Genomic DNA, 22,946 nt, shown 5'->3' with positions numbered 1-22,946 from the left:
GGCCAGGAGACAAAAACCCAGCTTTTATGAGGAACAGGTGGAAAATGTGAGCTCTTCCCATTGAGCAGGGAAGTGACTAGGCAAAGATGCAGCTGGCTTTACCAAAATGCTCCACCAAATGATGCTGAGTCTTGCTTGCTGTTCATCTGGGGTTTTGAATTTCTGAGGTTGTAAGTAAAATACATATCTTCTTTGCTAAAACTGATGTGGAACCCTATAATAATGTTAAATCATACTTTGGTTTATTTGAACACATTTCTCTCTAATAATTTTGGTAAGCTTATCATTTTGTCAGAGAATTTTTAGAAAAATTATCTTCTTAAATTAACAACCAGCAAACCAAACAAACAGTGATTGGAATTCCACTAAACCACTAAAGCTAATCATGTTTTTAATGTGTCTGTTCTAGGAAAATTTAAATAAGCTGATGACTAACCTAAAATCTACAGCCCCTCACTTTGTACGATGCATTATCCCAAATGAATCAAAAACTCCAGGTATGAAAAAGACAATAGTCTTAACATTTTAGAATATTTCACTCTGTCATTTTATTACTTACTTCTGAGTCACCAGATTGTACTTAAATACTGTCTGTGCTTTTTATCTTATCCAATCATGCTGTTCTCTTAGGAGATGACATCTCACATTTTCCTTGGGGAAATGAAGATGAAGCCCTGTGGAGAAACTCCTTTTAATTTAGCCTTGTTTTCCTCCTGCAGGCGAAATGGATGCATTCCTTGTTTTGCATCAGCTCCGCTGTAATGGTGTCCTGGAAGGCATCCGCATTTGCCGGAAGGGTTTCCCAAACAGGGTGCTGTATGCTGACTTCAAACAAAGGTAATGCAGAGCTATGATTTTCTCCTGTTCCATTCAAGTTTACCTTCCATTCAGTTTGCCTGACTTGGATGGCAGAATTCTGCTCTTCCTTGTGTCTGTGTAGGTACAAAGCAGGAAATTACCCTGAGTGTTTTGGTTTGGTTTTTTAAAGTTTTTGGGGGAAGAGGGAAAAAAACCTAAAGCGTAATCTAAGCCAATTTTACACATTTTTCGTTTCTTATTAACAGGTACCGCATCCTGAATCCAGGAGCAATCCCAGAGGATAAGTTTGTGGATAGCAGAAAAGCTGCTGAAAAACTGATGGCATCTTTAGATGTTGACCATACCCAATATCGTTTTGGGCACACCAAGGTAACTGGAAAAGACTATCATTGCTTATGTAACAGGAAAAGTGATAGATCTGATATTTAATTTGCAGAATAGAACACTGCAATTTCTGGTGCTGGTGTTTAATGGAGATTTAATAATAGAAGAAACCAGCAAAATAGCAGCAAAATAGCAGCAAAGTGATAGTAAATTCTAAGCTGTGCTAGAGGAAATTCAGCTCTCTGGCTCCCACAGAGCTTTTATTAGAGAAACTCTTCAAGCAGACACAGTACCAGCTGATGGTCCATGCCCCCCAGTAAAACAATAGCTTATTTAGTATAATATAGGTATGTTCAAACATAGATGGATCATGAGATCAGCAGCATCTTTTGAAATGAGGCCGTGTGGAACTCTCACATGATCCCATTAGCAGGGATTTATGGGAGTCAGGAGTTGTGGTTCAGTTGACCTACAAATGTATTGTGGCGATAAAGTGGTTTGGCCTATTTAAAACTGGGGAGATAAAACCCAGTTTTAAAAGAACTCTGGAACTGTACAGTGAAGTCCCTTACGCAAGCAGTATTTGGCCCTCTATACTCGCCTAGGTTATAATGTGTCAATAAGAATACAGGGTGAATCATTTCATCAAGGTAGCTGAAATGTAGCTCTGATATAAATCCTTCTTTGTGGTGAACTGACATCTGTGCATGCACCAGGTGTTCTTCAAGGCTGGTCTCTTGGGCCATCTAGAAGAAATGAGGGATGAGAGACTTGCAAAAATCTTAACGATGATCCAGGCAAGAGCGCGCGGCAGATTGATGAGGATTGAGTTTCAGAAGATAGTGGAGCGCAGGTATGAAGGCACTCCCTTAAATCTTAGCAGATAATAGTAATTACCATTTAATTACAAGTTGAATAGAGATATTAATTACAGTCCCTAAGGCTATAGATAACCCTAAATTAAAAGCTTTAATTGTATGTGTGATAAAAATAATAGCAACTGTATATAAATTTCCTGCAGCTTTGGTGAAAATGAGATTTGGAAATTTTTTCTGTCTCTGAAAATAAAGCAATCTGGAGGAAGTTTCTTGCATTTCTCGGAAATTAGTAGAGGTTCCTAATATTGCTCAGGAAAAAACCTATGAAACCGACTGAGAATGAAAACAAAACCCCTCACTTTTTCAATTCAGGCTAAGATTTAGGGAGTTTTTTGTTTTCTCTTAAATCAGGGATGCCCTTCTTGTAATTCAGTGGAACATCCGTGCTTTTATGGCTGTCAAGAACTGGCCTTGGATGAAGCTTTTCTTTAAGATCAAGCCTCTCCTGAAGACTGCAGAAACTGAAAAGGAGATGGCCAATATGAAGGAAGAATTCTTGAAACTGAAGGAGGCCCTGGAAAAATCTGAAGCCCGGAGAAAGGAACTTGAGGAAAAGCAAGTCTCTTTAGTTCAGGAAAAAAATGATTTGCTTCTCCAGCTCCAAGCTGTGAGTAGACATATAGACTTATATACTTATTAGTCATTCTTTGAAACTCAAAGGTTTACAGACTAGAGTGTTAGTAGAATTTAATAAAAATAAGCTGTTGATACTGTCAGAGCCTTTCCAAAATTCAGGGCGGATGGAAGTTCTTATGTTTTAGCATATGTTTCAGCATATAGTTCTTACGTTAGCCCAGGTGGGCTAACAATACAAATGTTAACAGATTCTGTTCAAGGTACTGTCCACAGCAGTAACAAATGCAAGTAGTCTCCTATGTGACTAGTCATGCTCACCACTATCTCATCCTGCCCTGTTAATTACTTGTCTTCTGAAATCGGGAGGAGAAAATTTTCCTTGCACTACTTTGTTGCTTTGTATCAGGCTCCCTGACCAGTTACAGGCTAGGGGACAAGTGAGGGAGAAAAAAGGTCAGTCATTGCTATCCTCTTCCTTGTGCCACACCAGGAGCAAGACACTCTGGCAGATGCTGAGGAACGTTGCGACTTGTTGATTAAATCCAAGATTCAGCTGGAAGCCAAAGTCAAAGAACTGACAGAGAGGGTCGAGGACGAGGAAGAGATGAATTCTGAGCTGACTTCTAAGAAGAGGAAACTAGAAGATGAGTGCTCTGAGCTCAAGAAGGATATTGATGACCTCGAAATAACACTTGCAAAAGTAGAGAAAGAGAAACATGCTACTGAAAACAAGGTACATTCAGAACTTCACCATGTATTGAAAAGAGGCTGGGCACGGATTACCTTTGTGAGAAGTGCTATGGGTCTTCTGATGGTTTTACACTGTTTGTTACACAGGCCACAGTGAAGGATCAGTAGATACAGTAATTTGTCAGGTGAAAATCATTACCTTTGAGCCTAAGTTTCCTTTTTTTTTTTTTTTTTGAAGTGAGTCTTACTGCACTTCAGCTAAAGAATTATACCTATTTGTGGCATTTTTAAGTAAACAATATTCTGCTGTAACTATGATCTCCTCCTTAATCTGTAAATGTAAAATGCTCATCTCCTACTCTTCCCAGAGAGATTCAGAAGCTGGAGTCCATCAACAGGAGTGACTCTAAAAAGAATTTAGTATGTTTGAAATAATGTACTACCCCCACACCAAAAACTGGCAGACATTACTCCCACGATGGCAATTTAACTCAAAAAGCCATGAGGTGCTGGGAGGGGAGAGATCCCCTTCTTTCTCTTGTTTTCCTGCTTACAAGTTCAGACCAGGTAGTCATTTGAGACTATTCAGACCAGACAGAAATTTAATCCCTTCCTTCAAAGTCTAACAAACACACCTTCCTTTCTCACCCAGGTCAAAAATCTGACAGAAGAAATGGCAACACTTGATGAGAATATCAGCAAACTTACTAAGGAGAAAAAGTCCTTGCAGGAATCTCATCAGCAAGTTCTAGATGACCTACAAGCAGAAGAGGACAAGGTCAACACACTGAGCAAAGCTAAAGTGAAACTGGAACAGCAAGTGGATGACGTAAGCTGGCTCTTCCTATATGTTTCACAAGCCTTGTTTGACCATCACTTACAGTGGACCTTTCATGAGCTGAAAGGTTGCAAAACTGAAATATATTCCTCTCCTTTTAGAAATGTACTCCTTGTACTGTCTGTAAAAGGTATAATTACAGGAACACCACCAAAACTGATCTGTGTTCAGCCTTTCAAAGGATTGCAATGACAAGGGAAAATCCTCCAAACTTGCACTTGCAGAGTAATTGGCATGAAGTCAAACAGAACTTTGCCATTAAGAGACCTGTAATGCTTGCACAAATGTAAAGCATGGACTAACCCTTTTGTTCTATTTCTTTAGCCCCATATGCCCACTGGCTGCTAGAAAACAAAATCTGTAAACTAGAATGCTTGTGCTTAAGTGCTTCTGCTTCACAGCTCACTAGAACTCAGCACTAGCTCACTAGAACTGGGCATAGCCTATGTCTGACTGTTGTAAACAATCTGTGTTCAATATATTTATTAAGTGAATTTGCTTCTAAAGCTTGAGGGATCACTGGAACAAGAGAAGAAAGTGAGGATGGATCTAGAAAGGGCAAAACGCAAACTGGAAGGGGACTTGAAGCTGACCCAAGAGAGCGTCATGGACTTGGAAAATGATAAACTGCAGATGGAAGAAAAGCTGAAAAAGTAAGAAGTTGATTATGTTGTACCAAATAAAGCAGCACAGTTATAGTGTCATTTAAGAGCCTTCAGGTGTGTCATTCTGCTGGTAGCTGAAAGAAAATTCTATTATGAAAATGTGTCGCCAAGGAGGGAGGCAAAATAACTCTTGTATACATGACACCTGAAACATTAGAATTCATTAAACTTTCCTACATTAAAAAAAGCAACCCAGAAACTTATTAATGTTTTTCATTGCTTAGAGGAGAAAGCTGAAGAAATTCTATAAAGTTGTTCATCCTAACTAACGGTGGTAGTATTGTTAGGAGACCTGACTGTTAAATATGTTTTTCCATTGAGTCTGAAAATAGCATTGCTTTTGTATGACACAAAGAACCAGAAATATAATTGCACAAATGCATGCAGAGGCTTGGCTTGGAAACTGCTGCTCAGAGGAAAATGTGTTTTCATGCAAATTGCAATACATGAGAATTGTTTTCATTTTTAGACACGTTAGAAGTTTTATTGAACAACTCTTTAAAAATTTAAAAATCCTAACTTGAGGCTTCAAGGCAAATTGCCACAGTAGGATTTTCCTTTCTGTGCCAGGAAAGAATTTGAAATGAGCCAGCTGAATTCCAAGATAGAAGATGAACAAGCTATAGTGATGCAGCTGCAGAAGAAGATAAAGGAGCTTCAGGTCAGCTCACTTTTTTATTGTATATCTTAGGACAAGTTTCTCTTTGTGCCTCACTGAAAGATCTTGCAGAAACTTTTCACGGCTAGCTGCAGCTCCTCTTTGAGACACAAAGTGGTACATCTCCATAGCTTCCTAGACAGATCCCTTTTTTCCCTCAGGATGTTTGCTCTATAATGTTTCCTCCCAGTAGCAGGACAGATGCCCACAGGACGATAGTGGTTTCAGGCAAGGCAGAAAGGCTCTGGTGTTTTGTTTTAAGCAAGTAATATTGTTCCAAACCATGGAGGTGAGGGTAATTACTGGAGAGGAGTTCAGCAGTGATAAGAATGGATTTGAAATTTAGAGAAAAAGGTCAAAACACACAGGAAATTTTCTACAGAAATTAAAAGGCCAATGAAAATTCAGCACAGTCCAAACACAATGTCTGGACCCAAAAACAACAGCTCCACCTTTTTTTGTTAATAAAGGATATTTGTATAACTTGGATGTAAAGCGCAGATTGGTGAAAATAATCTTATAATAAAAAAGACTGCTTCCAATGAATATTCGTTATCCAGGCAGTTCTACACATTGCTTTATTGAAACCCTGTCTTAACACTCCTAGAGAGAAATTACTCCAGTCATGGAAGTCTTAAAATGAGAATTTGTTGCTGTTACTCCTACTAGCATGTGACTCCTCACATGTATTTCAGCTGAATGTCAAACCTGTGAACATAAGGTCAATGCAGTGGAACTATATGTCTTGAATTAGAACTTGCAGCACAATCTACTGCAAGCAAGATGTGACTCACCATCATTACTGTAGCTCAGGATCTGATTTACTGGCACAAAAGGCCAAGTCCATTAACTGCTGAGCTTCTGCAGTGAGGTAAAATGTGGGCTGGCAGAGGGTTTAACAGTTTGTAAGGTGCCTCATAGCCCTCTGATGGGAATAGCACTGACCCAAAAGTGTTCATGTTTCTCTGACAGGCTCGTATAGAAGAACTAGAAGAGGAGCTGGAAGCAGAAAGAGCAGCTCGAGCCAAGGTGGAAAAGCAGAGATCAGACTTGGCCCGAGAGCTGGAGGAACTGAGTGAGCGGCTTGAGGAGGCTGGGGGAGCCACAGCTGCCCAGCTGGAGATGAACAAGAAGCGTGAGGCGGAGTTCCTGAAGCTGCGGCGGGACCTGGAGGAGGCCACGCTGCACTACGAGGCCACGGCCGCCACGCTGAGGAAGAAGCACGCAGACAGTGTGGCCGAGATGGGGGAGCAGCTGGACAACCTGCAGAGGGTCAAGCAGAAACTGGAGAAGGAGAAAAGCGAGCTGAAGATGGAAGTGGATGATCTGTCATCCAACATGGAGCAGATGGTCAAGGGAAAAGTAAGTGTCCTGAGGCTTCCCAAAGCCCCAAAGTTACGGGTAGCTAAGGCTGGTCTGAAGGTTTCCCAGGACATCTGCTATGGCTGAAATTCTTTAGAAGGTGGTGTCTTGCATCATGTCTCCTTCACCCAGCTGGTGGTACAACCCTTCTTCCCTATAGATGGGACAGCAATTAAGATGGCCTGTCTTAAACACACAGTGCACCCTCAGTCCTGGGCATATTGTTCATCCATGCATCTCAGGGATGGGCATATTGTTCATCCATGCATCTCAGGGCACAAAAACATGCCAAATTAGGCTCCTCCAGGCTGGTGACAACTGGAGTGATGCCATCCACGTCAGGATATCTCTCACCCTAAGCAGAGTCCTTTCAGATCCTGCCCTTGGTTCACAGTTTTGATCCATGTTAGCACGGAGCGCAAAGCAAAGGCTTTCATGATCACACAATGCATTTTCACTTCCTACAGCAGAATTGTGGATTTTGTTTCCTGAGTAGATAATCTCAGAAGCTTTCAGAGCACTCAAAATAGATTTCTTTCAGTGCAAGTGAGGAAAAGAAATGTCAGTATTTTCAGAGTTAGAAAGCTGTCATCAAACCCAATTTATGATAAATGGTAATTAAAGCAGAATCAGTAGAGCAATTTTCATTGGAGGTGATTTTCCCATCTAGCAATTATGAAGTGGCTATGCCTGAACTTCATAGGCATGTCGCTGCTGCTGAAGTTCTTGCAGAGCCTTTTTACACTGTTGCTTACATCCAGAACACAGTTCAGGGAAAACAAGTGGGGAAGGTGATCTGATGGGTAGTCCCATGTCCTGGGATCATAGACATGGGGCTGCTCCTCCCTGCTACTGTGATATTTGTTTCTTTGCTATCTGCCATTCCTCTGAAAGACAAACACAGAAAAAATGATACATTTTGAAGGCTAGAGCTCCCAAATGATTGCCTGGAGGCTACAACTTTCTTTGTCTTTTCTCCTGATTCCCATTAGGCCAATGCAGAGAAGCTTTGTCGCACTTATGAAGATCATCTCAACGAGACAAAAACAAAACTGGAGGAAATGACTCGCCTCATGAATGACCTCACTACTCAAAAGACTAAACTCCAGAGTGAGAATGGTATGTGCATGTTCTGCCCAGATAGAGTGTTTCCCAGGAATTTATCAGGGCACCTCTGCACTGCATCAGTGAGATGTGTTTTGCAGCGGCAGCTGCTCTGAAGGTGGCAGGCTTGGGATTGCTGAGTGGAGCAGTAGCTTTGTGTCTTTTGACATTTCTATGCTCAGTATTCTTATAACCTTGGTAGGGACACCTTGCCTTGGACTGGCTTTTAAAACAAATCTGTACTCACATTTATCAGCATACAGTGATACAATCTCATGAGCCAAAATGGATGTGCCAGCTCGGAACCCAGGATGTGCCAGGCTGCCTAGGTTCCTATTGTTTTAGGAACAAGGATATGTGCATCTAGAAATACTGGAGGGAAAAAGGAGTTAGGCCTGTGTGAATCCCATCTTCCTCAGCCTGACCTTGAGCATTGCACCCTAGAAAATGTTCACATATCATCTAAATACCACATATCCTCTAACTTCTTGCTACATTTCTGGCCAGAGCAGTATTATTTAATTTCTGCATTCTCATCAGATACCACTGTTCTGGGTATTTTCAAAGACATATTTTTCATTTACTATTGGTTGTAACCTCTGTGTCTCCTGTAAGACTGTGGTTTTTGCCCTGCAGTGACACACTTCCTGTGCCAAATAAAGTTTTCCTTATGTATTCATCTGTTCTGTATACTGGTCTTTGTGAGGTTCTCAGGGTGCTTTGCAGCCCTCTGAAAAGAAGTCTGTGGAAAAGCAATATAAAACAGTGAAAAAAAGTAAAACCAGCTACCACTGCCCGTGAAAGTAAGCATCAGTCTAGTCTGATCCACAAACTGAATTAAAATTACTGAATCAAGCTATTGACAGTACAAAAAAACCCAACTGACCAAACAAGAAAACTCAAGTCATTAAACCAACCCCAAAAAAAAGGGGAAAAAAAAAATCTGAGAAAAGCTATCCTGGTGAATTATCTGATGGTTACAACTTTGGAAGAAGCTTCACAACAGGTCAATCACAATCACTGTGAGTTCTTTTCCTCAGCAGAATTGGACAGGCAGAACTACGATTTTTGACTGCAACTTTGTAATTTTCATCATCTTGCTCTTTTTTTGTTTGTTTGCTTATTTTTCAAATCTTGTGGCAGGTGAGTTTACTAGACAACTCGAAGAGAAGGAGTCACTGATAAGTCAGCTGTCCCGGGGTAAAACATCCTTTACACAACAGATTGAAGAACTTAAGAGACAGCTAGAAGAGGAAACCAAGGTAATCTGCGTCCCATTCCTTGAAATGGAATGGCAAAAAGTGTTCATATTCATGTAGTGTAGATAAAAGCTGAAATGAGGCATAGGCGTGACAATGATTCCTACTAATTGTACTGATCCAAGTTCCTGCACCTGACTGAGGCAAGTCACAAGAGAAGAGTTTGGGAAAATCATTGGCATACATAAATGCTAAATGAAACTTACCTAGCAGGACAGCCAAAATCTCAGATCTTACATCTTAAAAGTTTGGGTTGTTTCTCCAAAGTTGTTAAATTATCCTCAGTCATGATAGCTTCCTCCTCATATCACCAGTTAGGGATGACTTCAAACAATTTTCACCTTACTTGACCTGGACTGTCAAAGACAGAGGCAAAAAGGAAAAAAAGAAGCTTAAGCTTCCATTTGAATTTCTAGGGGCTGTTTGTTTTGGTTTTGCTGTAGGTAACCTTGAAATGTTGTGGCCTTTCTATCCCTGCAGTCCAAAAATGCCCTGGCTCATGCCCTGCAAGCAGCCAGGCATGACTGTGATCTCTTGCGGGAGCAGTATGAGGAGGAGCAGGAAGCCAAGGCAGAGCTGCAGCGGGCTCTCTCCAAGGGAAATGCAGAGGTGGCACAGTGGAGAACAAAGTATGAGACTGATGCCATTCAGAGAACTGAGGAGCTGGAAGATGCCAAGTGAGTTATGAGGGCTTTAGTGTGTCCTTGACTGGCAGAACTGTGCTCACCAGGTCTTATTGTGTGCTAAGGAAATAGGGTTGGAAAATTTCCTAGTTGGAAAGTCCTTCTGACTCAATGCTGTAATTTGGGGCTGTCCTTCTGTTCTTCTTATTGCTTGGGCAGGTCAATATTTCTGCTGAGTTCTTGTCTCTGGAGCAGTGGCTGTGGATACAGGGGTTTATTTGAGAGCCAACAAAATTAGATAGTCCTACTTAGTTACATCACACTCTCTTACTTTGCCCCAGCCCAGTACTATGTTTCCTTGGTCTTGACTTCCCTTTCCCGCTGGGAGATGACGGCTGCCCTGGAAAAGTAGGGCAGAAAGTCATGTTGGTTCACACTGTACAGCTGCTCCCAGTTACCAGGCTCAGGTTGCTGGGCAATGTCTCTGAATATCTCCAACTTCTACCTCTGCACATATCCGATCTGCAGGATCTTACCACACTTTCAGCATATTTTATTAACGTAGTATCTCTACGATCCTCTTTCTAAGCCGTCGTTTCTTTCCAGCACCTCTTCTTGCCAGGACTCACTGTTTTCCCAGTCTAAATAGCCTATGAACAAAAGCCCAGGGCATGACCAGCCTCCTAACTGGTGGTTGTCTCATATCTCTTAATTGGAGGAAAATCACACTGCCATTTAGAGCAGGGCTCATAAAAAATTTACAACCAGCCCATACTGGTTACAGCTAGTAAGTAGCTAACTGATGCCTGAGAGTTCAGAAGTTCAATTTCAAATATTCACAGACACACAACAAAATGCTTTGTCACATACCAGTATTCATAATTTAAGCCTTTTTTTCCCCATCATTCCCTTCTCTCTAGAGGTTCAACTTCCCTCTCTGTTCCTCTTCCCCTTGCCCCATCCTCATCCTCACCCCCTCCCTGTTTTCCCTTTCAGAACTGATTTACTGAGTTATTGCTTTGGTGTCTGTTTTTCTGGATAACACGGCCGCAGTGACACTTGGTCATTTCACTGTGTCTTCCCATCTGATAGGAAGAAGCTTGCTGCTCGCCTGCAAGAGGCTGAGGAAGCAATTGAGGCAGCCAATGCCAAGTGCTCCTCTCTGGAAAAGACGAAGCACAGGCTGCAGAATGAGCTGGAAGACATGATGATTGACCTAGAGAAGGCCAACTCAGCAGCTGCCTCGCTGGACAAGAAGCAGCGTGGTTTTGACAAGATCATCAGTGACTGGAAGCAGAAGTACGAGGAGTCACAGGCAGAGCTGGAGGCTTCCCAGAAGGAGGCCCGTGGCCTCAGCACTGAGCTCTTCAAGCTGAAGAATGCCTATGAGGAGACACTGGACCACCTGGAGACTTTGAAAAGGGAAAACAAGAACCTCCAAGGTAGGCTTCATTCAGGTCCCGCAGCCAGTGCAAGAGCCACTTCAGCAGAAGGCTGGAGGGATGCAGGTGCCCTGCAGCAGTTGTGAAGAAAAATATCATCCTGAGATGAGCTTTCCAATATCATTTGAGACACTGATGGTGCCAGTGAATGTTTGGAGACAGGTATGGCCCGAGCAGAGAAGGCTTCCCTTTGCCCCCCTGTCAATGAAACTCACTAGAAGAGGAGGCAGTCTCAAGGGAGGAAAAAGAAAGATGATAGAGGTGCAGTGGATGAAGCTTAAACAGCAGAGCACGGTATTCCGAACCTACATATCACAGATAAAAACTAAATCACTATAGCCACTTAAAAAAGCATTCACAAGAAAAGCTATGCCTTCAAGTTGTTCAGGTAAAAGATCTTGCTGTAAGTGAAAGTAAGGCAGGGCTCCTGTACAGAGGAGCCCTTGAGGTAGCAGTTTGAGGCATAAGTCCTCTATTCACACTCCATGAATTGCAGGGTGTTCCAAACTCTCTGTTTGCTAAATCCATCCATTCCTCTTTTGTTTCAGAGGAGATTTCTGATCTGACCAATCAGATTAGTGAAGGAAACAAGAGCCTCCATGAAATAGAAAAAATCAAGAAGCAGGTTGAGCAAGAGAAGTCAGAAGTTCAGCTGGCTCTGGAAGAAGCAGAGGTAAGGAAAGAAAGATCAAGGGAAAAGGAAGAGGGTGTCTTTATCAGAATTTTCCATCATTTTCATCTGCCCTACTTTCCCAGAGCATGTCTTCCTTCCACAGCTCTAAGATGTGGAGAATGATTATGTACTCTGTCAAAAAGCTTCCGTTGCTGGGAAGAATATATCAGTTCTTGAGGGATCTAAGGGGCACAGCTTACTTTCCTGAACTGTGTGGAATGGCTTTCTAAAACTCAGTGGTATTAGGAACTAACAAAAGTGATGATGTATCTTACTCTAAATGTGAAAAAATGGGTTAATGCAGATTTTCTCCTTTTCTTGTGAATTTGAGCCTCTGGCAGTCACTGCTGATGACAAAGAATTTCCACATGCCTTTCCCACTAATAAGATGTGGCTCCTGGTCATGATGTGTGTATTTGACTGACCTGCTGCATGTTGGCTGGAGATAAGCAGGGATTTTGTACAGCTTTGTTTTCACAATCCTCATTCTGTCTCCTCATTCTCTTGATGGAAGACTAGCTAAGCTTGTGCAATTCTACCCTTCAGAGAACACCTCCCAAAATATGATGTTCAGTTCTGTGCTTTCATTCCTGTTCAGTGAGAGCAGCAGGGGGACAGAATGACACTGAGCCTGGCTTATGCGAAACCTGAAAGTCAGAGGCCTTGTTATTTCTTTATGGGCTGTTAACTACAGCTTAGTTCTTCCCTTCTACAAGTGAGAGAAATGTGGGAATGAAGACAGGAACAAATCACACCTGTTTCATAGACTTGTCTTCATGTTAATTGGAAAGAACGAACAGAGAGTTTGGGCATTTTGTCATACAGAGCTGATGTCTGTTATTTCTTTCCTTAAAGTCATCTTGCCTAATAAGATTATGTAAGGGGGAAGTTTCCAACACTTTGATTTGCAGAGATTTTTGTGAGCGGGAGGGGATGGATATGTGGACGCCTTCACTCTCCCAACAACAATCTTGTTTTAGCTTATCCCTGTCCTTACAAGCCTCTGAACTTCCAGAGGGAATCTGTACAGAGGTGTGGAGCAGGGAACATCTGTTGATGTCAAAACCATGCAGTCAGGGCTGAAGATGTTGGGGTGTTGTTTGGGTGGTTTTTTGTGAGCTGTGGACTGTTTAACATTTTGTTCTCTGAGGAGCTTGCTGCTTGGTTTTCCAGCTGTCAGGTTGCATTAGAAGGCAAATAAATGCATTGTTTTGCCATGTAAGCTACTTGTGTCCTTACCTAGAGAGAGGAGGAGGAAACAGGAAGAGAAGTGTGAAGGGATCATGTTTGTGCTGCTGTTTGTAGTTTGGGGAAAAAAAAAAAATCAATTCCTGGTTTGCAAGCCCTTGGTGTTTTCTATTTCAGGGAGCTTTGGAACATGAAGAAAGTAAGACCCTTCGTTTTCAGCTTGAACTTTCTCAGGTTAAAGCAGAGTTTGAAAGGAAACTGACAGAAAAGGAGGAAGAAATGGAAAACATAAGGTATTGTGCAGGAAGCAGAATGCTTCTTAAGGGAAAAGTCTGAAAAGACTGGAACTATTCTCAGGACCCAAGCCAGTTAAATGCAGCACAGGTAGTTATGCCAGCATAGGCAGATACTGTCCGTACCAGAAACCAGACAGCTCTGACTATCTGCCAAAGGCAAGCCCTGCCACATTTCCCTTGCTCAGTTCAAATATTCCTGTCAGATCAGTCTCTGACAGTATACCATTAAACCCATCATGCATAACACACTGCAGCTGTGAAAAAACTGGCTGGCATAATCAATTCACAGCAGACCAGGGCCACTAACTCTGATGTTGACAGTATGGAGGTAAGTAGGTCTAGAGAGCTGCCATCTCCTAATCCTGTGTGGGATGGCTGCCTCCCAAGGGGACCCCCTTGGCAGTACTTGTCTCAATGGTGCTCAAACCCATGTCATTGAGGGCATTTATTTAATTTATGCAATTACAGCTACACTGAGTGTGAGAGGGTGTGAGGAGCTTGCTGTTATGGGTACCCCATTTCAGTAAGCAGTGAGAATTGCAGACATACAGAAAGTGTGAATGGAACAGGACAGGAACTTGCAGGTAAGATGGATAAATAGGAAAAAATGGAAAGCAATTAGGTGAGAGGAGGATGGTGTCTTTTGTCTCCTCTCCCACCCAGCAGAAAAGTAAGTCTAAAGAGTTAGGCCCTTAAGAGGAGGCCATGCTAGCCTATGTGTCTGTGCAGTTATTCAGCAAACTTCAGCCTTGAATAATCAGTGTTGTAATGTCATTAATTCAAGAATCATGTCATTGATTTTTGATAGGGTAAAGGGTAGGGAAGAGGAAGTCCAAGGCCCACCCTGGCCAGCATATCCAGAGAGATTGATAAGTTAATTGCTTCAAAACCAAGAATATTTTGGCCCTTTCACCTTCTGGTGTCTTGCAGATGTCTGGATTGCAGATATCTCGGGAGACAAGCTGTGCTAATCACTGCATTTTGCTTCAGCTTCACAACGAGTGTTCAGCAGACATTCTGTGTTGATTTCTGGGAGTCTTGGGCACAGTTCAGTATCTTCCTGAAGCAATAAAGCCCTCAAGTTTTATCTTGTTGACTTGGTGATTTCCCAGAACTCCTACACTTTCAGCAGAACTTGGCCAGCAGTGAAATAAATGTTTCCATGTGTGTCATATTCTGTGCTTTGAGTAACTTTCTGGTTGTAAGAGAGTAAAACTTTCATTGTAGGATTTCTCTGTTACAGAATCAAGAAAATTAGGCTGTTTGTATCTGCTTTGTCTTTAAATTGACATTAAGCTTCCTTTCCCAGGGGAACTAGGCTGTCAACTGGGTGGGGTTTAATCACTTCTAAATTTAGATGTCTGTAACACAGATTTGTATGAATGAATAATTTCCCTTATAATTAGCACAAGAAAAGTTTTTTCAACATCTATTTTAAGACACAATAAATTGTAGCTTACACATGACATTTACTATAAAGAGCACCTAGAGCTTAGAATGTAGCAACTTCGCTTCAGTTTGATTAATCCCCTCCACTAATGCCTTCAGCAAAAGGCTGAGATATAAAACATTCCAGGAAATTACTCAGTAAATATTTACTAAGTGACTGTAGGGCTTGAAGTGCTTTTTGTCAGGTTCAAATCCATACTGGCTTGTGTTTACAAGAACTCTGAGACCACTCCTTGCTCCAGTACTGCCAAAGGAAACACAGAAGAAGGATGTTAGAGGTGCTTACAGATCAGGAGTTAGCTGAGGGTGTGAAGCACGCCAGCCAGTTAGACAGCAGTGAGGCACTGCAAACTATGTGTGTGTGCTACCTATGTCACTAGTCAGAAATACACTGTTTCTGGAGGGGAGATATTTCAGAAAGTGAAGTACTGCTGCCAGTATTCTGTGTCCCTGAACAGAGAGGAAAATCATTCCGTTTACCTTTCATGTCCTTTTCAGGAGAAACCAGCAACGTGCCATAGACTCACTGCAGTCCACCCTGGATTCTGAAGCCCGCAGCAGAAACGAGGCCATCAGGCTTAAGAAGAAGATGGAAGGGGACCTCAATGAGATGGAAATCCAGCTCAGCCATGCTAACAGGCATGCTGCAGAAGCAACCAAGTCAGCACGAGTCTTGCAGACACAAATAAAGGTACTGGTGCCCCCCAAGCACCAGTGGTACTGAGGGGCTGGATTCCCTTAGCACAGACCAAACCAGCAGTGGTGATGGTAATTAAGAGAGAAGCTACTCCCAACAATGTAAAGGGAAAGCCTTGGTGATCATGCCTGGCATAAGATAATATTGAAATGTGGATTTCTTCTCAGACATGCATACAAGCTAGACGAGATTCAGTCATAAAACCCTTGCTGGCTGCAGCCTCTTGCAGGGGCAGAAAGCTGCAGCATGAGGAACTGAAAACCTGTGATTTTCTTGTGAGCTTGCAAGGCTTTTAAAAGAGGCGAGAGCAAGTGTGCTGTTTGGAGTACAGGGACTGTGTGTATATTCAGCTTTGTTGTTTGTATCAACATTTGTAATAGCTTCAAAAAAAAAAAAATTGTTTCTTGCCAAGGCACTTCTGTTGTCTCCTCTTCCAGAACCACCAGCTCCTAGAGATTTGAGAACACAGATTTTTTTTCCTCTATTGCACCACGTACCACAAAAGCTATTCAGCTTACAGTTTGGAAATAAAATAAAAATATAATCAATTTTAAAAGCACTGAAAATCTTGAGGTTGATCCCAGGTAGCTGCTGCAATCTGCATTTCTCTGATATAAAGACAGAGGCTTGAAATGGGGTTGTGTTGCTTTTTTTAGGAGCTTCAGGTGCAGCTGGATGACTCAGGACACGTGAACGAAGATCTGAAGGAGCAGCTGGCGGTCTCTGACAGGAGAAACAACCTTCTCCAGTCAGAGCTGGATGAGCTGAGGGCTTTGCTGGACCAGACTGAAAGGGCAAGGAAGCTGGCAGAACACGAACTGCTGGAAGCCACTGAACGTGTGAACCTGCTTCACAGTCAGGTAGGCTTTTTCTGTGCCCTCTCGCTCACTGGTTAACCAGAGCCTTCTCTGTTGATCACTGACACTGCTTGTCCATGGCCACCAAAGTCAGACACACCTGGCATCCCTCCATAGGGAAAATGGGGCAAAGGAGTTAAGTCACTCTGGGGATGTGCCACCTGACTCCAAGTTAGCTGGAACAGATGATTTATCCAACTGCTTTAAACAGCTTCCAGAAAAAACACTGATGGAAAATAAAAAGAGTAAATTTGATTTCTTTTGTTCTTCCCTGCAGTAAAACCAGTTTCCTGCTGTAGTTAAGCCATATCCTGGACAGTGAGGCATTTCTCTGGAGAACAATGCTGGCACTGCTTTTGTGATGTTACTCAGCAGTGCAAACCCCAGGACTGGGCTCTCACAATAGGGAGATGATGCAGGGCAAGAAACCGCAGGAACCCACCTGTAGCAAAGTGCCCTCTGTGCCTGCAGTCTCCACTGAGATCAGCATTTGGGTGTTGTCCAGGTGGACACTGCCATTTCTAGGGTGCCATGGAGGGGCCTGTCCTGACTTGACAGCATTTTTACTAAAACCCAAAGCTTCTCTTCACCGAATAATAGTCACAAAGAAATGAAAATGTACTACAGGCTGGTGATGTTTTGCACTGTTTTCTCCAGCCTATTGGTGACATTGTTTTATTCACTTCACTGGCTGATTAAGGATCATTAATTCACCAAAACAAACAACCTTATTAATTCTTCTATTTCAGCCTATTGCTTATTATTTTATCTGAATCAAAATCTTAATATTTACAGCTTTGAGAGTATTTTTAATATTTCTTCAGTTTGAAGCTACTTATGCTAGTCAAGGCAGCCCTTACCACATACCTGGGTCTCCATTCCCAGATATTGCTCTGAGTAATCCAGAAGTGGCAAAAATCAGGAAGCCTTGGTGTGCTATGGTATTTAGAGGAATTGTCTCTAATCGTCACTTTTCCTCCTTTTCCACTATTCATTTGGGGAAAACTTAATAAAAGAACACAAGCCTGATCAATCAAAAGAAGAAGCTGGAGGGTGACATTTCCCAGATGCAGAATGAAGTCGAAGAATCACTCCAGGAGTGCCGGAATGCAGAAGAAAAAGCCAAGAAAGCAATCACAGATGTAAGTAGGCAGGTTCCTTGCTCACTTCTTTTCATACCACAGCATCTAAGGACACTGTAGTGTAGTGAATGTCACAGACTTACTTGTAGGCATTATAAATGAGAACCCTAGAGGTAAAGCAGAGGGATAAAGAAAACAAGAAAAAGGGAGAGGTGGAATCTTAAATAAAAGCATTAGAACAGAGAGAGGGAAAAAGGCCTCCAAGGTTTTACTGTCCTTCCATTTTCCATGTCCAGGCAAGCTATGCACACAGAAGGTATTCTGTGGAGCTTTGGCTACAGTGAGTGATCCAAATAAGGAATAGTTCAGGACTGATCTTCCACCATTCATTCTAAATCATAACTCAACAGCATAAGGGATTTCCTGTAAAATGTGTCTGTTTTTCAGGCAGCAATGATGGCTGAGGAGCTCAAAAAGGAGCAGGATACTAGTGCTCATTTAGAGAGAATGAAGAAGAACATGGAGCAAACCATTAAAGACCTCCAGAAGCGACTGGATGAAGCAGAACAAATAGCTCTGAAAGGTGGCAAGAAGCAGATCCAAAAACTGGAATCCAGGGTAAGTTTGTGATCCAACTTCAGACCACTCCCTCTGTTTATAGAATTGGCACCACATCAGTAGCCTAGTGCTGCCTTATTAGTTCACAGAGGCTAAGAAGGGGTAGTATGGACACTTTCCTCTGTTTCACAAAATGCAGGTGAGCAGTTCTTGGAGACATGCTTCCCCTTCATTACCCACCTATGAGCTGCTGACCAGCAGATGAACAAAGCCCTTGATTAAAAAATAATTAAAAGCCCCAGCACTTAAAAACAGCAAAAGTGTCTCCCAATGATTGCTTTGGTTAAACTTTTTTGGCCTTTGCACATGTCTGCACCTCTGACTGATGGTACAGCTGGAATACTTTCATGAAAAAAGAGTGGAAAGGTGACATTATGATCTCTTCCTGAAATTTGACTCTATGGAGATACCTAGCGTTTCTTGAACTGTGAACCAAATTTTGTACTGCTTTACATATCTGTAGCATAATGGCAAGGGTTCTTCCTTTTTTGCAGGTTCGTGAGCTGGAGAATGAACTTGAGACTGAACTCCGTCGCAATTCAGATGCCCAAAAAGGAGCCCGCAAGTTTGAGAGACGCATAAAGGAGCTGACTTACCAGGTATGCAGTAACCACCAGGCAACTGGCAAGACACATCATAAGTAATCTCAGGGTTACAGTGAAGGAGGATGGATGGCCTTAGAACTTTCTGATTGCTGGAAGCTTTAGGCGCAGGAGGAATATCTCCCTATGGCTTCCATCACAGAATGCTTTGGGTTGGAAGGGACCTTGGAGATCATCTCATTTCAACGCCCCTGCCATGTGCAGGGACACCTTCCACTACACCAGGCTGCTCAGAGCCCCACCCAACCTTGCCCCATCCAACTTCCAGGCATGGAGCATCCACAGCTTCTCTGGGCAACTTGTGCCAGTGATCATCATCCTCTTGCCTGATTTGCTCTAACTAATGTTATAAAGCCTCTGTTGCTGGGATTTGGACATTTGTAGCACAGTATTAATATGGAACAGGCTTCAATGTAGACTGTTTATAATGCAAGGAAAGAAAGAGCCCAGCTCCCTCTCAGCTATGCTTCTGTTGCTGAAAAGAGCCAGAAGGACTCAGTGGCTCTAATGCCCTGGTCAGCATAGGGTTGCTGAGTCCCAGGGCTCTATTACTGAGCAGCAGGGTCTAGTCTTGAGCCTCCTGCAGGTTTGCTAACAGCTGCTCATGCTGCTTGGCCTTCAAAAAAGGCCTGCAGCACAGAGCACTTACCCTTTTTCTTTGAACAACATTAAGAAGATAAACCCATCCATCTGCCTTAGGAGATTATTTAGCCTCCTACCTGTTGTTTTACTTTGACTTTTGTACGCAGAAGCTGAAGGTTGTTTTCTTTGAATACAGTGTGCAGGCAGAATTAGCTGGTCCCTCTGCTTATGGAGCATGACAGCTTAAACTAGGCTTCTTTTACCAGAAATGCCTGCGAATCAAACTTCAAATTATGCAAATTACACAATTCTAGGCTCACCCGTATCTGCTTCAATATATAATGGCATGCTTTATAGTGACAAGCATGCTGTTCACCCCCAAGCACGGAACTCTGCCTGTGTGTATCTGCACACCTCTAAAAGTGTGTGCACATATATATCTTTCTTTATAGACATTTATATTTACATATCTATACATGGGAGTTCACCCTCCACTCACACATCTTCAATGGTGATGTAAAAATTTTTCTCACATGTACACAGGACATAGCTAGTTTGTGCTTTGAGCTAGAAGTTTCTAAAATATGTATGGCATCCATAATTATTGTTTTGTGGTAGATGTTTTAAGCCTTTTTACTCTATCAACCCAATCAATGGTGTTTTGATACAGTCAGAAGAAGATAAGAAGAATCTTGCCAGGATGCAGGATCTGATTGACAAGCTACAATTAAAAGTGAAGAGTTACAAGCACCAAGCAGAAGAAGCTGTAAGTAACTATCTGGGCCTTTTTACCTTTGAGAGATGTATTGTTCTAAACATATCCATATGTTTTATCCATAGAAACTTCTAGTACAAATACACATTCTGTGTCCATAAATAATTCTTTTCATATCTATATAAGCCCTGCATATAAAACTGTATTTATATTATATATAAAGTAAAATATATATAGCATATGTGTTGATTATATTTAAGAAAAAGAATTCAATTTTATCCTAAGACTGCAGTATAATTTGCAAGAGAAGGGGAGGAAGGGAAAAAACAGCCCCTCAGCCCCTCAGAAGACACGTTGAGAGCCTCTCAGTTCACTTAACATGGAAAATGCCACTAGAAATATCAGCTCTGTAAAACAACAATCTCAGTTCTGCAGGAGGCAAGTGGTGCCCATACAGCTGTTACCTACTCATGCTGAGCACTTTCCATCCCACTTGAAATTAAAAGCTTTGTTTCATGTGGACAGGAGGAAATCAGGTGCACTGCTTTTTCTCAACAGGAAGCTCAAGCCAATCTGTACCTCTCGAAGTACAGAAAACAGCAACATGATCTGGATGATGCTGAAGAAAGGGCTGAAATAGCTGAATCTCAAGTTAATAAGCTGAGGAGCAAGTCAAGAGACATTGGCATGAAAAAGGTATGGTCATACTGTATGGGATATATGTGAGTGTTTAACACACAATAGTGGGTCCTCTCTTACATCTCTGAAAGTAGTGTAGACTAGGATAAATTCTTGGGTTTCTACATTTGTTTAGTTTCACTCTTCCCTTTATTTTAATATTAAAGTAACCCTGTAGGACAGCAATCTGACCCTTAGACAAAATATATTCTCTGTATTTTTGTTGTCATTTAACCTCTGTTCTCAGCAGCAGAAGCAGAACTGGTGACTTGGTGGGTTTGTTTTGGGTTTTGGGGTTTCTTTTTGCAAGGGATATTAAAGGACTGCACCTTTTTCTCTCCCTGATGATGTAGATTTCTATCTATGTAATAGAGCCTGAATGTTATCACATTAGCAGATATTTTAACATTGCTCTTTCAATGAACTTGTATTGATTGGAAGAGCTGGACGAAAAGAAAATATTGGTGATTAGTCACTTAGGTGCTGGGAAGTCATTAGTGATTAGAAATGTATTTGTGGTGTTTTGCACTTGAACTGAATGGCAGCAGAATAATGTTGATGAAACTACAAGGCACTTAAGAACTTAGTCTGGAACTGAAAGCACACTTATCTATGGTTGCCTTGTGGCAAACAGGGCAAAAAAGAGTGAGGTTGTTACTTTTAGGAATGATAGAAAGAGGAGCTGGGTCATTGCTAAATCTATCTCATTTGCAAGTTTAACAAACTTCCATGCTTAAGATCACATATGTTTTGTAGCGTTGATAGCTCCCAAGCTAAGAAAGGGAGAAAACCCCTTTACACTCTTAATTTCTGCTTTTGTATTGGCCTAATGAAATCACCTTTGACTGATATAAATTACTGCTGCTCCACCATCTAGAGCAAAGACATATTAAAACTACCTGGATATCTGGTTTATCACACATTTATGCACAATGGAAGCAGTATTGCAATGGAACCTCAAAAGATTTGCAGCTTTTAAGGATAAAAAATTTCCACTGATTTTTCTAAATTATTCTACCCCTACAAAAAAAAAAACCAAAAACAAAACCATTATAAACTTATTTAAAGATTCACAAATCCATGGCATCACACAAGCACTGAAAAAGGTACACCATGAGCATAATTTATTTTTTTAAATACTGTTAAGGATTAATTTTTTAATTTATTATTTTAATTTATTTTAATTTATCATTAGTCTATTTCCTGTACCTTACTGGTACCCTCTTTCTGCTTCAAAAATGCAAAAGTCACAGAAAAGTGGATGCCTGTTTTTACTATTCAGATGCTGTTTGCCAACACAAACTGCAGCTCTGGCAATGGAGCAGCGTTGCCAAAAGATGAGCTCAGTGGTACATGCAGCGGTGGCAGCTCCACAAGAACGATCTTGTGGCAGCAACTGTAGGAGCAGCCAGGAACACATTCAGGCGGAGACTGCTGTCCCAAAAATCACAACATCTCCTTTGGAGAGAGAAGGGCACTGCAGAGACTACTTTAATCCTGCAGCATCAGAAATACCTTGTCTACTGCTACCAATACCTATTTCCTGGATACTCTGGGGAGTGTGTGTCATTCAGAGCACTACCATCAATTAAAAAAGGGTTGTAGAAGTCCTCTGCCATCAAAAGAATCTATATAATCTAGAACAAGGACAGGATACCTGCACTGTTAGCTGGAATAAGATGGGAAACGTGCTAGTCTATTTCAGACACAAACTGGTAGTACCAGGGAACAGAAGCATTAGTGCAGCTTTTGTCATTTACTTGTGAACTTACACTACAACCTCTTGACATTTCTATTTTTAACAGTTGCATACTATCTCAATTGCCTTTCAGGTTCATGAAGAGGAATAAAAAAGTCCAAGATGACAAATATGAGACAATACTTGACATAATCAGGCACAACTGAAAGCAGATGTAGGAAAAAATAAGCACTTACAGAAATAAACATCAAGTGAAAATCCAAATAGACTGTAAAGCATATTTATTTCATTTATTTGTGCTTTTATTTTGCCAAGCCTTAGGGATCAGTAGAAGATTACATCTCGCCAACAGCCGACTTTGGCAGATCTCTGACCAAATCAAAACTAAGGGCAAATCCAGTCATGCTGCTCAGCCTCATGTATTTCGTATGCAGATTGTTAAAGCAGCTGTCCTGGCTTATGAACAGTAATTCTCCCTTTGCCCTCTCGAACCACACTGCCACTCTCTTCTCCCCCTCCACTTCCCACTCCTGGAATGGAGTTGGGATTTGAAAGCACAGGTGAAAAACCAT

At 41.7% G+C, this 22,946-nt stretch overlaps 1 protein-coding gene across 2 annotated transcripts in view; it reads left to right on the top strand.

Annotated features, from left to right (window-relative positions):
• MYH15 (myosin heavy chain 15) overlaps window positions 1–22,638 on the top strand; it is a 42,543-nt gene extending 19,905 nt beyond the window's left edge. Inside the window, exons 20-43 of one of the 2 annotated variants that reach the window (XM_059837323.1) lie at window positions 410–497; window positions 720–837; window positions 1,065–1,188; window positions 1,860–1,996; window positions 2,373–2,628; window positions 3,088–3,330; window positions 3,940–4,116; window positions 4,633–4,778; window positions 5,361–5,451; window positions 6,421–6,810; window positions 7,803–7,929; window positions 9,058–9,176; window positions 9,654–9,850; window positions 10,889–11,238; window positions 11,787–11,911; window positions 13,277–13,392; window positions 15,343–15,535; window positions 16,198–16,401; window positions 17,415–17,540; window positions 17,928–18,098; window positions 18,593–18,697; window positions 19,953–20,048; window positions 20,556–20,693; window positions 22,508–22,638. In XM_059837323.1, coding sequence (XP_059693306.1) covers window positions 410–497; window positions 720–837; window positions 1,065–1,188; window positions 1,860–1,996; window positions 2,373–2,628; window positions 3,088–3,330; window positions 3,940–4,116; window positions 4,633–4,778; window positions 5,361–5,451; window positions 6,421–6,810; window positions 7,803–7,929; window positions 9,058–9,176; window positions 9,654–9,850; window positions 10,889–11,238; window positions 11,787–11,911; window positions 13,277–13,392; window positions 15,343–15,535; window positions 16,198–16,401; window positions 17,415–17,540; window positions 17,928–18,098; window positions 18,593–18,697; window positions 19,953–20,048; window positions 20,556–20,693; window positions 22,508–22,525 — 3,855 coding nt within the window. In that variant the 3' untranslated portion in view covers window positions 22,526–22,638. Of the gene's footprint in view, window positions 1–409; window positions 498–719; window positions 838–1,064; window positions 1,189–1,859; window positions 1,997–2,372; window positions 2,629–3,087; window positions 3,331–3,939; window positions 4,117–4,632; window positions 4,779–5,360; window positions 5,452–6,420; window positions 6,811–7,802; window positions 7,930–9,057; window positions 9,177–9,653; window positions 9,851–10,888; window positions 11,239–11,786; window positions 11,912–13,276; window positions 13,393–15,342; window positions 15,536–16,197; window positions 16,402–17,414; window positions 17,541–17,927; window positions 18,099–18,592; window positions 18,698–19,952; window positions 20,049–20,555; window positions 20,694–21,309; window positions 22,466–22,507 lie in introns of those variants that run through there. The other variant, XM_059837314.1, reaches the window with a different exon arrangement.
• Window positions 22,639–22,946: the final 308 nt, after the last annotated feature.

The sequence above is a fragment of the Haemorhous mexicanus genome, chromosome 2 (assembly GCF_027477595.1).
Source record: "Haemorhous mexicanus isolate bHaeMex1 chromosome 2, bHaeMex1.pri, whole genome shotgun sequence".
NCBI lineage: Eukaryota > Metazoa > Chordata > Aves > Passeriformes > Fringillidae > Haemorhous > Haemorhous mexicanus.
This window is presented reverse-complemented; position numbering and strand designations above follow the sequence as displayed.